The sequence below is a fragment of the Simochromis diagramma genome, unplaced genomic scaffold (assembly GCF_900408965.1).
Source record: "Simochromis diagramma unplaced genomic scaffold, fSimDia1.1 OVJJ01000176.1, whole genome shotgun sequence".
Taxonomy (NCBI): Eukaryota; Metazoa; Chordata; class Actinopteri; order Cichliformes; family Cichlidae; genus Simochromis; species Simochromis diagramma.
The window spans coordinates 6,211,235-6,228,425 of NW_024386892.1; the positions used below are offsets into that span (position 1 = coordinate 6,211,235).

Consider the following 17,191-nt stretch of genomic DNA (forward strand, 5'->3'; position numbering starts at 1 on the left):
TGTTAACCTATTCATTTTCTTTCCAGCATACCCCTCTGGTCTCACTCTATGAACTGAGTTAAAAACCTCTTGGCCTGTCAACACAAAAACCGTTTCAGCTGCATTTTGCACTTGTTGTTCTTACGTCTGACAGAACAAATGCATTCTTGTTTTCATCAGTCCAGCTGTCAGTATAGTCTGTAACAGCTTGCATTGCTCTTTCTGTATATCCATGAACATAGCTTGAAAACACATTTCACATATTTATGTAGAAGCCTCTATTTGAGTATTTTTCACGGTATTATTTTTATTGGAGTTGGAAATGTACATATCAGGGCCCTGTACTGAGGAACACCCAGGGGATCATTTCCTGGTTTCACATACCCTAACATTGTTTAATTACTTAAAGAGACCCAAACCATTTTGGGGACTAGGCCCTAAAGATGTTGATTTCTGCTGTAAATGTTGGCATTTAAACAAAGGATTCAAGAATTTCCGCACTTTTTTTGCTCACTTTTGAAAGCAGTCTCAGGGGGTCCCTATCTAGACACAGTTTTAACAGGTAGCTATACATGTAGTAGAACGACATGAAAGTCGATCCATTCTCTTGATCCTGAGGTAAGAAAACAGACAGTTGCTTTCCAATTTCATTGTTACTTCTAGAATTAAAAAAAAAAAAAACTGCTGCTTAGCGGTTTTAAAATGGATTTTTAAAATATTTAAGTGTTCACAATGGAAATGCTAAAATGTTGTTTCCAAACAACAATTGCGCAAAGAGAGATGTTAGGCACATTCTGACCAGCTTTGTGGATCTACTAAGCTGTTCAATAAAGCTGCAGAATATTTCTATAAATCCTTTGTTTGCTCCCTGCACAATCATACTGCATCAAGGAGTAACATGGCAAACGAGGCTTAACTAAATTAGGAAAGTGTTTCATTAATGTGTCAACTCTTAGCATTTTTTTCCATAGTGGTGTATTTTTTGCCCTATTCAGGAATAATAAAGTTGAATTTTTCTTCCCTTTTGGAAGAGGGCCAAAGTGGGAATCCATCCATCCATCTTCATCTGCTTTATCCGGGGCCAGGTCGCGGGGGCAGCAGCCCAAGCAGAGAAGCCCAGACCTCCCTCTCCCCCGCCATCTCCTCCAGCTTATCCGGGGGAGCACCAAGGCGTTCCCAGGCCAGCCGAGAGATATAATCTCTCCAGCGTGTCCTGGGTCTGCCCCGGGGCCTCCTCCAGGTGGGACATGCCCGGAACACCAACCCCAGGAGGCGCCCAGGAGGCAGCCTTGTCAGATGCCCGAACCACCTCAGCTGGCTCCTTTCGATGTGGAGGAGCAGCGGCTCTACTCTGAGCCCCTCCCGGATGGCCAAACTTCTCACCCTATCTCTAAGGGAGAGGCCAGCCACCCTTCGGAGGAAGCTCATTTCTGCCGCTTGTATCCGCGATCTCGTTCTTTCGGTCACTACCCACAGCTCGTGGCCATAGGTGAGGGTAGGGACGTAGATCGACCGGTAAATTGACCAAAGTGAGAATGACAGAGCAAAATGAGCAAAAGATGCTTTCTCAGGAGAGGGAACAAGGCAAAGAGAAGGGTATCAGAGAGAATAGGAAGGTAATCCAGAGAGATGAAGAAGCACTGTTTAAATTTATATAACTGTTCATTTTATCTTGTTTTTAGAAATATGTACACTTGGAAGTGAATGAAAAAACCTTTTAGAGGGGTTTGGCTTATCTCCCAAATCTGTCCCCAAGTTTGACCATCCATTCAACATGTGCTTTATGGAATGACAGAATTTCACTGTGGATACTGTCCACAAAAACCTGTGGAAGGTGCTGTGGATTTTGAACTTCTAGTGGCATTGTGATGTGCCAGGATTAAGATGCAGCTGAGGTGAGGAGGGTATCAGGGTTCAGAAACTCAGAATCGCCTCTACTCTTTACAGATAATGTGGTTCTGATTTGCACTTCAGATCTGGAAATCTGCGAATGATGGTAAAATGGAGCATGAGATGGGTAAGTAATAGTGGTATGATACCAAATGATTTTCAAACATGAATCAGAAGGCAAGATTGTATTCCACTTTTCACGTTTAGTCATTACCTCTATATTATGACCAAGAGAATGAAAATGTACTTTATCTGAACTTCATTTTGGGTGTATCCGACTTTAGAGAGCACAACACAAAGCTGCTGTCTGAGAAAATAGTCAGCTGTGGTACTTTTGGCATCTGTGCATGTTTTCCTGCAAAGCCCCTAGATCTAAACTCCAAACTCACTGGAGGATTACATGATGTATCTAGCTGGGGAATGCCTCAGGATGCTACACGAGAAGCCAAAAACATTGGTCACAATATCGTCTTAGACTTCTGCAACCATGACCTGACTTTGGGTAAGAAGATGATGATGGATGGATGGATGCCTACAACATTTGTCTTACTGTGCAAATCTGTTTTTGTTAACAAAGAGGTGTTACCTTGGGCTCCGTTCTTAACAATTCTGTAACCACTGATGTATCGCCAATTTTCTACTTGTTTTCACACATAATTCATTTTAGAAACTTGGTTCTGCTTCTTATCAAAACTGTCTTTGAAGTCTTCCTTTCTCTCTTTGTCTGTCACATTGCTTTTTCTATTTTTACTCTTGAAAGACTTAACATCTTACAGTACCTGTATTTCTCTCTTTTTTCCCCCTTTTCTCATATATTCAAGGGCCTAACTGTGCTGCTGAATAGGCAGATTAGTGCAGGAAAAGGCGGCTGTGAATAGTGCTGTGCCTCTGTTTCTATTGACCCACTATCTAAGCTCAGGAGAGCGCCTGAGAAGAAAATGTAGCCTACAGTCTGTCTTTCTCCATCCTGAACTCATTGCATCGCTGCATTGAACTGAGAATAGTTGCACTCTGCTAAATCCACTAATATCATTGATAGAGCCGCTTTATGTACCAAATAATAAAAAAGTGGGAGGGGGGGAGACACCAGCTGCAGCAGATGAAGCAGAAACGGGTAAAACTGACATGAGAAAGTTCAATTGAATTGGGATGCAGAGACGGAGAAGTGGTGGCTGGAGCCAAAAATACGATCGCTTGTTATTTTTTTCCATTCTCCCCTATGTCACCCATCCTGTCAGCCTTTTTCTCCTGCTCTGTCCATCATGTCAGGCCACTGTGACTTTGAATCAGTCAAACAGTCACACAGTGGTCAAGCTGTCGCGCTTCTATGCGAGTAGCTCTTAGAGGCAGGCACCATGTGTTAGTTGTCCACTGCAATTTGGCTGACAACAGCTGTCAGCCGGTCTAACTGGAGTGGGACGCCCGCTATTTACTTGACTTTTCAGGATTTCTGGTTGAATTATTGGACCAGATAGTGAATCTATTATTAGAGAAATGGATTTGGTTTTACACAGTGATCTTTGTGTTATTTGCAATGTCACTGTATTTCTGTCTAGCTGGATCAAAATGAAGAAACCAGAGCTTCACACGGGAGCTTTTGGAGGCCTCTTCTGCTATCCAGAAAGGACGTTTCACATGCAGAGGTTAACTCATGCAGCATGATAAAAACTCACACCATCCTGTGATACATGGAGAGTGTAGTTACACTGTAGCGGTGCAGGAAAGTAGAACTGCTCTGCAGCTCATGCAGTGCAACATGTCACACTCTAAAACTCATCAGATTCCCAAATTACCTCTCCAAGCAGAAAGAGTAACTGCTTGAATTTGCAGTCTCATTTTTCGCTGATTAGACTTGGACACTAGACTCACCAGGAAAGCAGGAGCTTTGCCTTTAGGCGTACGCTCTCTTTATCATAAGTTTAGCAGAACCCTGGCTAATGCTTGAACAATATGCCAGTTTATCTGTGCTCCATCTATCGCTTGCTTTGAAAGAGGGTGAAAACCAAATCAAATTCGGCTGAAATAAAGAAACCTCTTAGAACAGCGTAATGGCTTAATGCTTAAAATGTGCCATTTGTTGCGTAGTTGCTGCAGTATGCACCAGATGTGCTGCAGGTACAGTAAATGACGTTTTTCAACTTAGGGACTGATTGCAATTAAATGTCTTCTCTGCTGGAGTCTGGATAATGAAAAGTGAGACGATTACTTTTTCAAAAAAAAAAAATCCACACATCAGCTTGGAATGACGTCTTTTGGTGATTTACAGAATAGCTTTAGTTGAGTTGGAAGGTGATGTAGCTCTTCTCAGTAGGTGCTTTTTGATCAGTGTTTTTTGTGCTGATTATGTAAGACTAGGTGGCTGCTGGACAGTAACTACATACCTTCCACTACATGGAAATCATGTAGATCGAAGGCATTTTTCTCTTGACATTTGCACTAACAGGAACTCTGAAGTGAAGTACTAGTTGCTGGGTAGTGGTTGGTAATGCAGTGTCACCTTGTTGTGGTCTTTTCATTTTTTTTCAGCCTCTTCCTTTTCTTTCTGTGCTTTTTGTGAAGAGTTCTGTATTTTGCTCTTACCTGTCAAAACTATAATTTCCTCTGGATTTTTTTAATAGACTTCAGGTTATTTAGTTGTGTTTTTTAAAGGTTGATGTTAAGAGCTCTTGTTTTTGTTAGCGTTACGCCTTTTTGTCCATTTAATGACCAATTAGCATACACTTATCTACACCAGTTATAGTGCACCTACGTCATATTAAGCAAGATGAGTAAGACTACAAAAACGTAGCACCAAAAAGTAGAATGGTTCCCAGGTCCAGCAGTGTACACACAGAAAAAATACCAGGTACTACCTTGTACAGTTACTAGAATTATGGATAAGTTCCTGCAGTCTGAAAGAACCTGTGTGGAGGACATTTTTTATCCTCCGCCTTCGAAGAACAGTAATGGAACATTATAGAATAAGGAAAGTACAGGAAGCTGAGAAACTGTGAGCTGTAAACATGGGGCTTCATTTTGTTTCCAGTTGTTCTTTCCCCCTCTTACATGTAAAGGGTCAGTTAATGGTAACACCTCGAGGGAGCAGAGCAGCGCAGGACAAGAAGAAAACAAAGATGATGCGAAGGAAAGCGAGCTAAAATGGGCACGCTCATCATAGATTCCTCTTGAAGTGTCTTTCACAGAGGGTGGGTGGAGCAAGCCTGCAGTGATTTCACCTTCATACATGCTAACATCAATGGAGGACTGCTGTCTGACCCTACACAAGAGCCTCTCTAGGGAGCATAAGGTTGGTAGGAGAGGAGCACGAGTGTATAGTAGGTGGGAAATTTGTTGTTACTGAAGCACTTTCATGTGGCGTTCTAAAAGTTGTGTTGATGCTCTACATTTCGTTTGTATTTCTGAATACTGTGATTGTCTGTGTGTGCTTATGTGGTAATCAGAGCAACAGTAACAATGTCAGACTTCAAACACTGGTAACAATAACTGCTGTTCCACTGTGATGAGAAAGGCCTAAACATTCTCCAGAGAGCAGCCTGACTGGAACAATGAGCCTCGTATTGCCCTTAATTTTCTGAAAATGAGTCTAAACCTTCTGTGATGAGCTAATATCCAAAACATCAGGTAGATTAAGGTAGTGAACACAAAACAAAAAAACATCATGCCAATTGTAGTACTTTCATTATAACACATTGCAGTTAACTGGCTTTTTTTTTAATCAAATTTGTCAACAGTGAATACATTCCTATAATAGGGATTCTGTGTGTGTGCATTTAAAAAAAAAAAAAAAATCCCCTCTTGCCCTTGTGAGCCGTCTTTATTCTTTCAAGACTGGGTCTCTACCAGAGGCCTGGAAGCTTGTATCTTTGCTGTTCCCAGGACTGCGCTCTTCTGGACAGAGATCCGTTGTTCCCGGGATCTGCTGGAGCCACTCGCCTAGCTTTGGGCTCACTGCACCGAGTGCTCCTATTACCACTGGGACCACTGTTACCTTCACCCTCCAAATCTTCTCGAGTTCTTCTTTGAGCCCTTCGTACTTCTCCAGCTTCTCATGTTGCTTCTTCCTGATGTTGCTGTCATTTGGTATCACTACAGGTGTCTTCCTCTGCTTGTCCACCACCACTATGCCCAGTTGGTTAGCCATCACTGGTTTGTCCATCTGTATCTGGAAGTATCATCAGGGCATACTCAGCACAGATGTTTCTGTATACTAAGCTTGGTTATGGCGTTCCATGTATGCCCTGTCTGCTAGCATCTTACACCCTGCTGTTATGGTAAATGGACTGGTTCTTATATAGTGCTTTTCTACTCTTCTGAGCACTCAAAGCGCTTTACACAACTTGTGCATTCACCCATTCGCACAAGCACATTGTTCTAAGTGCTTTTCTAAATAGCATTCACACACATTCATACTCCGATGGATGCACCTGGTTAATATCTTGCCCAAGGATATTTGGGAAGCCAGGAATTGAACCAGGATCAGTAGATGGCCTGCTCTACCTCCTGAGCTACAGCCACATGTGCTGGATTGTCACAGGGGCATCTTAACACAGCCTGCACCTGGGGTCTTGTCTGGGGAAGTAGACCCCAACCTCTATGGATCTTGTAGTGCCATGATTAGCACAGAGGCACTAATCATGGCAGCACAGGGACAAGCTGTTTTGGTCCCGCTTTGTCCAGCCAGCGGTAGGATTTCTGGATATCAGCCAGTTGCTCTATCTGCTGGTGGGGCAAATTATTATTATTATTATTGTTGTTGTTATTATTATTTATGGACTGGTTGGCTAAGATTAATGGCAGGAAATTGATGGATGGGCTAATGACACACAAAGGAGAAATTTGTTTAACATTTCTTGGCTACTTTCTGGTCCTCATTTTTTCATAAAACATTTGTGTTACCTTCAGTGTCTCTAGTTTTCTCTATAGTTAGCATAATTACTTCTGGGTCTTTAATGCTTTATTCCTTCCCCTGTGTTAGACTCCAGTGACTGTTGCCATGTTTTGCAGGATCTTTCAACCCTGAGAAAATGCTTTCTTGCAAAGTGGTCAATTTTCTGTCTGCTCTGTTTGTTTTCGTCATCAAGGTACTCATGGCATTGAAGGCAACACTTCCTGCCTGGAGGAGCAAAAGCCTCCCACACCAGCTTCAGTTACATACAGTCTACTTCAACCAAAAGGCTGTAGGGGGAAAGGAAATTACAAAGGGAGATTAAATATATATGCCTGAGCGAGAAAAGTATGAAAGGTTGACTGAGGTGGAAGATGAGCTGGAGAGAGAGAAGATTGACCTCATGCTGACAGTGCACATCCCTGCAAGCTTTGGTCAGGTCTCAAAGAAAGCACTGCTGTCTTTACACTGATTTCCACAGCTGTTTGGTGGTCGACTGGAGCGACCTGGGGATATCGCATGTCACCCGTCTATAGTGCAACATGAGCTCAGACAGCGGAAAATCAGGATGTCTCATTGAGGGGAACAATTGATCCAACAGTAAGTGTTGGAGGAAAACCAGGCAGGTCTAACCACATCAGACCAACTTCAACATGCCATATGTCAGGAGTCTTTCTGAATAATTCATTATTCTTCACATACTGAAATTAAGGACATTTCAATATCTTGATTTAAAGAAAAAAACAAAACAAATTTTGAACATTTTGTCAGCTTACTTCTTTCCTGGACAGTTTCCTGTGCTCTCCATTGTTTTTGCTGTAGTATATAAGAATGAACCAAAATCTCTTCAGAAACCACATCCTGATTTGAAACAGTAAAATAACATTTTTTATAGAAGATATTCATTTAATAAATAATATGACTTTAGTCATCAATCATCTTGCTGTTAAACTCTATAACTTTGTTTTAAAAACTATAACAGCTGTGTACAACCCAATCATCATATGAACTGATTTTTCTTGCTCGTTCTTCCCCAGTTCATCCACTAAAATGGCAAAAGGTGTTGGGTAATGCAAAATTAACTCACTACAGCTTACTGTAAGTAATCAAGTATTTTCTTATTCTTCTGGCGAACATTAGATGGTGCAGTAATTAGCACTGTCACCCCTAAACCCAGGTCCTGGGTTTGAATGAGCAAAATGGGTGAAGTTTCCTACCACAGTTCAAAGACGTGCCAGTTAGGTTAACTGGTAAAAATTGACCTTAGGCGTCTGAATGGTTGTCTGACTCACTTTGTTTACCTGTTAATGGATTGGGGACCTGTCCAGGATTGGCAAGGGAGCTGGAGCGTATCCCAAGTGTCACAGGTCAAGAGACCGGTAAGTTAGGTAAATGGTTTATCCAACTGGACTTTTGAGCTTGGTTAGCAAGGGCACCAGTATCTTGTAAATCAAACAGTATATCTCTAATGTGTGTGCGTCAGATACAAAGAGATACTTGAAAGACAAGAAACATCTGCAATCTAAACACTGCAGCTCCACAGGAAGGGGAAAGGAACTGTGTTGGCTAAAGCTGGGACTCCAAGAGGAAATGAACAAGCTTATTGCTGGTTATGTGATAAACAGTTGCTACAAATATCAACTCAACATGAAATTAGGTAAAGTCAACACATTTAAATTCGGTTGGACCGCAGGATTCCTGGATACTGGACAACAAAGGAGCTGCTTTTATTTTTTTTTTAAAGCCCGTCTTGTCTCGGATGTTTTGCTATCAGAATCATGATTTGAATGCACTTTTTATTTTGTTGTTCAACCCTATAAGATACATTTTTACTTGGTCTCATTTTTTATCTACTATTGCTGTGATCTTTTCCTGACTAAACCTTATTTGTGTTGCCATCATAATGGGAAAACTTAAGTCTAGGACACTTGAGGGTTTTAGATATCTTTAGAAGTCTTCAAGCTATAGATGGGATTCTTAAAACCTGCTTAAGATTTTCTTGTGTTTCTATGTTATGAATGTCCTTAAGAAGTCCAAATATTAACAAAAGAACAACTTAAGAAAAAATTAATTAAATCCCAGATTTGTATTTTACTAAGTCAGTGGGTACACTTCGAATCCCGATTTACATGTGCTGAACTAAACACTATTGGATTGAGGAATAATGAAACAGGGCGCTGTTTCTCCCTCAATTGCCATAGATTGATGCAGAACATAACCTGCACAGACTCTGCTCACAGGATATTGTGAGCCCTACCTCTAGGTTTACAGTTTCAACATTAAACTCAGTGTAAGTAGAACACATTTTTGCTCTGCTATGATTGAGCGTAAGATCAGGGATTGAAGATTTAACCTTTGGGCTATTAAATGACTTAGAAACAAACTACTAAGCTACTCTGCTGATCTGCTCATGGCAGCAGCCTGTTCTAATGGTGGCAACCAAGAAACATCAAGACATTTTTTTGATGATGCCATTGATGCCATCACATTTTAGTTTTTATTCGGCTTTTGATTAAAATGCCACAGCCTGTTCTACAAACAAGCTGATGGGGAGCTGCTGCAAGGCACATGTGAAGCACAGCTTGCTGCATCTGGATCTTTTTGAAACATCGTTCAGCTCACCTTGTAAAAGATCACATAATGGCGTGAATGCTTTCTGTGGCAGTAACAAAGGAATTCAGGTTTCAGAGACAGCTGTTAGTTTACAGCGGTGAGAATCAAATGGAAGCAGAGAAATAACCAGTGTGGGGCTTTGTATTTGTTATATTTGATCACGAAAAAGCAACATGGGTCGTTGGAGATGGATGTGTGGACATAAATACTGTGTTGATAGTTGCAACTACTGCAGCTGTTCTTTATGTACAACCTGCCTTCTAAAATTGCCAGCACAAAATATGTCCAAGGCAGCAGTTTTTTGTTTTTCTTATAGAGAAACTGTGTAAAACTTTAGTGGACAATATATTGGAAGGAAAAAAACAAATTAGAATTAGATGGGAATTACTGGTTGATCTGATATCCTCGTGTTGGTGTTGTTCCCAGATCATCACACTAAATGTTATTCCAGGATCAACATTGCAAGTGACCAATCAGAATGTTGTGACGTCATACCTTTGCGACTTCGGGAAAAACCGGCGTAAAACAAAAAACTGTACTTAAGCTGCGTGAAACCGCCTCTGTCCGCCGATCAACGGACCCTGACCCTAATTGAATTGATATTGTCCTTGCAACATTGGAATTTCATAAATGCACGAATGGCTTGGCGCGCAAAGGAATAACGTCACAACAATGTGATTGGTCACTCGCAATGTTGAACCTGGAACAACATTTTCATGATGGTCTGGGAACAACACCAACACGAGGATATCAGATCATCCGGGAATTACTACTCCACTCCCCTCCCTAAACAAAGAAATAAAAAATAAACCCATGCACAACACTGCAGACGTTTACTAGAAATTTGCAGTGATGTATGCAGAAGGTTCAGGTTCTTGGATAACATTGCAAATACCGCCCATCATTCTTAGAATTTCTCAATCTTTTGAACATAAAACATACTGTACTGCATATTATCTATTACTGTCTAAGGATCTTACCAGACTGTCCAGGTGGAGGTATTCCAGATGGGATTCTGGGCAGGTACAGTAGCACTGTGAGAACACCTGCTCTGCTTCCCCAGCATGGCTCCATGGCTATGGGCTTCGGCACTGCCTACAAACAGAACACACAGACAGGGACAAAAAGGGTCAACACATTAAGTATGCAACAAGTAGGCAGTGGTGTGATTTGTATGTACACAGTACTCCTATAGGTTAACAGAACAGCAAGCCAGTCAATTCGAAGGATGTAGCAGACATCCTCAACTCAAGCTGTGCTGCCCAGATCCCTGCTGCCAACATCCCTATGAGCAAAGCTCCCAGCTGGGGGAAGCAGGCTGACTGGCAGCCTGTGGAGCTGCACCTGCTGTGCAGCTGATTTAGATGGAGACCGTCTTATCAGGCTCTCCAGGTGAGTGCACAGAAACAGGTGTTGTAAATATCAGCTGCATCGCCCCTCCTGCTAATGCCTCGTGTTTTTCTAAAAGCCCCAAACAGACACAGATTTATATATAAAAAAACAACAACTTTGTTTCCTCTGTTTCCATTGATCCATCCATCCATCAAGCAAGCAATCCGTAATCATCAGTTAGTTCTGCATTCAAACAGGTGTTGCGATTGATTTTAAATTCCTGAACACAAACCTTTACCTTTTTTTAACCACATTTAAATATGGTAAAAAATGAAAGCTATGAAGTTTTAAAAAATATAAGGACACCACATCATCCCTGTGCAGTCCCACTAGGTTTTCCTTACTGTCTGTGTAATACCTAAATGTCTAATAGACCCCAAGGTGAACACCACTGCTATTCAGCCAACGCCTATACAGTCCTGGGTTCAACCCAAATTAACAGTTTCCTTTCATCTGAATACACAACAAGGATAAGAGTCACTGATATATTGATCTGGTTTGACCCGCTTGATGCACTGTACCACAGAGGTCACAGGGATGGACTCTGTTTAGTACTGCAGTCTGTGGGAAAGTGGCATGCTCACATATTGTATGCATAAATACATAATTTTCTTATTGCCTTGTTTACCCTTTCTCTCTGCTTTTTCTGATCCATCCTCTTTTCCGTGTGGAAATCAGGAGACAAGAACATTCAGAGAATCTGCAAATGCAGTCTAGTTTTTGTGTTTTAATATACATTGTTCTGTGTTGTTACTTTTAAAGAAAATTTTAACTGAAAAAATCAAAAAGAAAAGTGAAATACAGTAGCAGTTTGATAAAACAAATGAAGACAATATACGTATGTATATCTATGGTATACAATGCTGCCCTGGGGCGCCTCTGTCAGTGCGCCCCATGGCAGCTGTGGCTACAATGTAGCTTGCCATCACTTGTGTGTGAATGGGACTAAGTAAAGCGCTATACAAATGCAGGCCATTTAACATACAGTGCTATGCAAATGTATTGTGTCACCTCCCATTACTTCAGACTTTGCTTGGAAAATGGGAAATATGCACATCATTTTTTTAAAACACACTGAAACTTAGTATTCAAAGTGTTTTTACCTAAAAATTCTACATACAATGACCCATACTGAAAAAACTTGCTTTATTTTTTTGCAAATGTATTTACAATGAAAAACAAATAAAACCTGTACATGACTATTCACAGTCTTTGACATGAAGCTCAGTTGAAAATTGCAAATTAAGCTCAGTATCATCCTGCTTCTACTGATCAGATATTAGATGTTTCTACAACTTGTAGTCCACTTCAGTATATTGGACATAATTTGGATGGTGTGCCTGTCTTTATAAGGTCCCATAGTTGACAGTGTATGTCAGAGCACAAATGAAGCCATGGAGTCCAAGAAAAAGACCAAGACAGGATTGCATCGAGGCACAGAAACAATCTGTAGCATTGAAGGTCCCAGTGAACACAATGGCCTCCATCATCCACAAATGGAAGGCGTTTGAAACCACCAAGACTTTTCCTAGAGCTGGCTCCAAAGCCAGTCTAAGCAATCAGGTTAAATGGGACTTAGTCGGCGAGTGAAAAGGATGGTCACTCGAGCGTTGTTCGGCAAAGAGAGGAGAACCTTCCTGGAGAACAACCATTTCTGCAGCACTCCACCAATCAGGCCTGTATGATAAAGCCTCACGGAAGCTACTCCTCTGTAAAAGGCACGTGACAGTCTGCCTGGAGTTTTCCAAAAGGTGCCTTGAAGAACTCTCAAATTATGAGAAACAAAATCCCCCAGTTTAAGGGTAGAACTCTTTGGCCTGAATGCTAAGCATCATGTCTAGAGGAAATTGGCAGCACTCATCACCTGGCCAATACCATTCCTAAACGAAGCATAGTGGTGGCAGCATCATACTGTGGGGAGGTTTATCATCAGCAAAAACTGGGAGACTAAAGATGAATGCTGCAATGTACAGAGACATCCGACTCCAGAGCGCTCTGGAACTCGGACTGGGGTTAAAGTTAATCTTCCAACAGGACAACCACCCTAAGCACATAGCCAAGATAACAAAGGAGTGGCTTCAATATCATTGTGTGATTGTCACAGACTTGAAGGTAAAAAACCTGAACTCAATTGAACATCTCTGGAAATATCTGAAATTGGCTGTGCACGGACGCTCCCCATCGAACTTGATGAAGCTTGAGCAGTACTGCAAAGACAAATGGGAGAAATGGGCTAAAAATAGGTGTGTCAAGCATGTGGCATCACAACCACAGGTTTTGAGAGTGTAATCGCTGCCAAAGGTGCTTCAACAAAGTACTGAGCACAGGCTGTGAACACCTATGTGTATGGTATGTTGTTTATTTTTCATTTGAGGGGTTGATCAAGTCATACAGAAAATGACTCTTCACATTTTTGTTGCTAAAATTGGTTCTACAAATAATAGTTTGTTTTTCACAGGACTGCTTAGTGATGTCTGCAAACTTTTCTTTTCTTTCCAATGTCTGCACTTTGCGTTGGCTCTGGTGAGTGTTCTGCATAGCTTGGTTATAGCACAGTGAAATTTTGCAGAGTGACATGACTTTTTTTTTAGAAAAAACAAACACATGGAAGAACATTAAATATTAAACACACAAATGCTGAATGCACAATTGCACATTGGTATAATACTGTGGTTAAAATGGGCAGCTCAAAGCACAACTCTGTCAAACTGAATAAATTCAAAACAGGCCGCTGTGAGAAAACACCATCTGTGCGTACAAAAGTAAACAAAGGTAGCTCTCCAACTATGGGATTACTACGGGTGACCTTAGATTCTAATAACTTAAAATTCAATGAGACTGATTTCAACTCTCCAACACTGAGTACAATGTTTGTATGTTAAACACTGCAAATATAAGTAGTGGGCAGCACAGTAGGCTTTTATCAAAAAAGTGATCAAATTAACAGAGCACTTGGACCAGCTTGGTACAGGACACACACACACACACACACAAACTCCCCTGCAGTGCTAATAGGTTTAAGTGCTGGAGTGTACAGCGTAATTAGAAGCTGGAAGCTCCTCTATTTGTTTAGTGTTTCCAGAGTGTCAGGAAATGATGAATACTCTGCTAACTAGAAAGACACATGCACACACTTAACTGAGTTTGTAACTACCACTTCTTATTAGCAAACACTCTTTGTCCTGATTGAGATAATACACAGACAAACAAATGAGTCATTGTTCTGCTGAGGATTGTTAAGTGAGAGGATGAGGAAGATAATATGGGAAAGAAAGGAATGGCATCAAATGAACAACAGGTGCTTGTTAGACCTGAAAATTACACTTGCATACTTCACTCATCAACATATATCAAACTGCTCACTTTTATTTATTTCCTTCATTGTGGTTTATACTTTTACCTGAATGCATCGTTTCCAAAGCAACAGCAGCCCTTCTGACTGTGTGTGTGTGTGTGTGTGTGTGTTTGTATAGTTATGGCCCACTAGTTTCTTTAATCTGAGATGCATAGACTGCAACCCACAAGGAATGAGAACACACACTCGCAATCATGTTCGCATTACATCTTGTTTACGAGACACTATTTCCCCCAGGAAATTACTCGTTACTATTGCATGGGGTCATTAAAATTCAAACGTAAGGAAACAGTAAAAATATCTGCAGAGTCACGTAAAGGTCACAAGTGCATGTGTTAGGAGCACCTAGTATAAAATATAAGAGGTAAGAAACAAGTTTTACTTAAGAAAATGTTGTATTTTCTACTTTAACTATGGCTTAAAATCCTTTGGGAACTTCACTCAATATGCACTAAAGTGTCATAAACAGGCCAAAATAGAAAACACGAAAACTTTTACTGTAGATTTTCATCTGTAAGTGATATGACTGCCATTTTCTGGCATGTTCTGATGAAGAAAACACGGTGAAAACATCAGTGTGTTTGTTAACTTGGCCAGAAATTAAAGTGTTAAAAATAAATTTGGTGGTCATGCCAGAGCAGTGGCAGTGGGGTTGAGGTCTAGACTTTGACTGGTTGTTGTAACACCTTGATTCTTTTCTTTGGCTGCAGTTCTTGGACTCATCGTCCCGTTGTGTCCCATTTTGGGCAATAGGTTTGCTGTTGGACAGATGGCCTCACACTTGGTTCGCACTGCAGGCCTACTTGTTGTTCCTAGAGTATTTAAAAGTAGAATGGGAGGCAGAGCCTTCAGTTTTCAGGCCCCTCTTCTGTGGAACCAGCTTCCAGTTTGGATTCGAGAGACAGACATTATCTCTACTTTTAAGATTAGGCTTAAAACTTTCCTTTTTGCTAAAGCATATAGTTAGGACTGGACCAGGTGACCCTGAATCCTCCCTTAGTTATGCTGCAATAGAAGTAGGCTGCCGGGGATTCCCATGATGCATTGAGTTTTTCCTTTCCAGTCACCTTTCTCACTCACTATGTGTTAATAGACCTCTCTGCATTGAATCATATCTGTTATTAACCTCTGTCTCTCTTCCACATCATGTCTTTATCCTGTCTTCCTTCTCTCACCCCAGCCGTTCGCAGCAGATGGCCCCGCCCCTCCCTGAGCCTGGTTCTGCCGGAGGTTTCTTCCTGTTAAAAGGGAGTTTTCCCTTCCCACTGTCGCCAAAGTGCTTGCTCATAGGGGGGTCATATGATTGTTGGGTCTTTCTCTGTATCTATTATTGTACGATCTACTGTACAATATAAAGCGCCTTGAGGCGACTGCTGTTGTGATTTGGCGCTATATAAATAAAATTGAATTGAATTGAATTGAATTAGAATCTTTTATTAAAAATGACTTCTATATTCTCGAACAACAATTTCTGAACAATTTCATTTTTGTATATCAGCTTTGATGTCCAAACTTTTTTTACTTTTTACTTTAGCCACAGTGAGCATCTCACGGGAAATGATATTCAGCATCCTGTTATTTCATCACTGTGGTGGAAACACTTTAGAAAGCTGTGGCATCCTCACATGCACTATTTTACAGTTTCTTGAGTCTGGCTTTTTCCCACTTTTCTTGCCTTTGAGGTGCAGTCTTCTCTCTTACATCACTGTCACCGCTGTCTCCGTTTTACCTGCAGGTAAACGTGTCTCATTACAGAGAAACTGGAGGTGGGATAGTATGCAGATTGTCTGCATTTAGCTTGCAGAGAGCTTGTTGGCTTAGATTGATGTCCATTCACCAACACAGAACAAAATAGGTTGGTGCATATGTTTTATGAATGGTAATTTTGGATACGCACTTGTTTTTTGCTCAGGGTAAGAACATTTCTATGCAAATCTCAGTAAATGAAACTCCTTGTTCCAGAAAACTTGTTAGCATAGTAGTTTGTGTTACTGTGTTCTTTTTTTACCTGGAAAGCCTTCCAAACAAGCCATACTTGTTCAGTCTTTCTAACTGTTCTGTGATGAACTTTCACATTGAACATGCTAATTGAGGCCTGTATGGTCTGAGATGTAGTTCTGGGGGTCTGACCATGGGGAGAAGCTGCTCCAGCATCCACTATTGGAAGGATTGTGGCTTTGTGTTAACGCAAACCTGAATGCTCCAGACCAGCAAACTGCTAAAACCTTCTGCTGATGATCAGATATGATGAGCAATGGAAGCAGTAGTGGAGAAGTAGTGATAGAGCCTGGTTCTGCCAGAGGTTTCTTCCTGTTAAAGGGTTTTTTTCCTTCCTACTGTCATGAAAGTGCTTGCTCATAGGGGGTCATATGATTGTTGGGTTTTTCTCTGTAGGTATTATTGTAGGGTCTACTTTACGATATAAAGCGCCTTGAGGTAACTGTTGTTGTAATTTGGCGCTGTATAAATAAAAAAGAACTGAATTGAATTAAGCATGTACTTTTAGTTTTTTTTTTTTTACAGGACTGGACAGAGTCCTGTGGAAGACATGGGGTTTTCATAAATGTATTAACATGTGTCAAACTGCACTTTAAAACAACTTGCTAGTTATTTTGAGTTTGTTTCACTGTCTAAGAAGCAGAAATTTCGCAGTCAGATACAGCGCTCTTGTTTAACAAATGCGAGTTCACACCCCTCCTGCCACGACCAAGGGCTGATTCAAAGAGAACATAGATCACACTGGACATCTTGTTTACGAGTAGTACCTTTTTTGTAAAAGGATCTTTATTGAAAGAGATCTCTAACAATCTATAACAAAAACCACTTTGCACAAATGTAGACTGTCCTATAGTGCCTTGAGTAGTGAACCTGAATAGAGGAACCATGATATAATATGAAAAGCTTGTCTACTAGTAAACAGTTACAGCAATGCACCTACTGACCAATATCTGCAAACACACACACGCACACACTGTTTACATTGATTTTTGTGTGAGCAGTGCAATTAGCAGTTCAGCTTAAAAAAACATAACAAGCTGGACTATTTTATCTTTCTGTCTAATAGCAGTCTTATCAGC

The 17,191-nt window shown here is 40.9% G+C and overlaps 1 protein-coding gene across 2 annotated transcripts in view; it reads right to left on the reverse strand.

Moving 5' to 3' along the window:
• The window catches only part of atrnl1a (attractin-like 1a), a 307,920-nt gene that overhangs the window by 10,180 nt on the left and 280,549 nt on the right, over positions 1-17,191 (reverse strand). For both annotated transcript variants that reach the window (XM_040034074.1, XM_040034076.1), the window contains one exon: positions 10,348-10,462. In XM_040034074.1, coding sequence (XP_039890008.1) covers positions 10,348-10,462 — 115 coding nt within the window. The remainder of the gene's footprint in view (positions 1-10,347; positions 10,463-17,191) is intronic.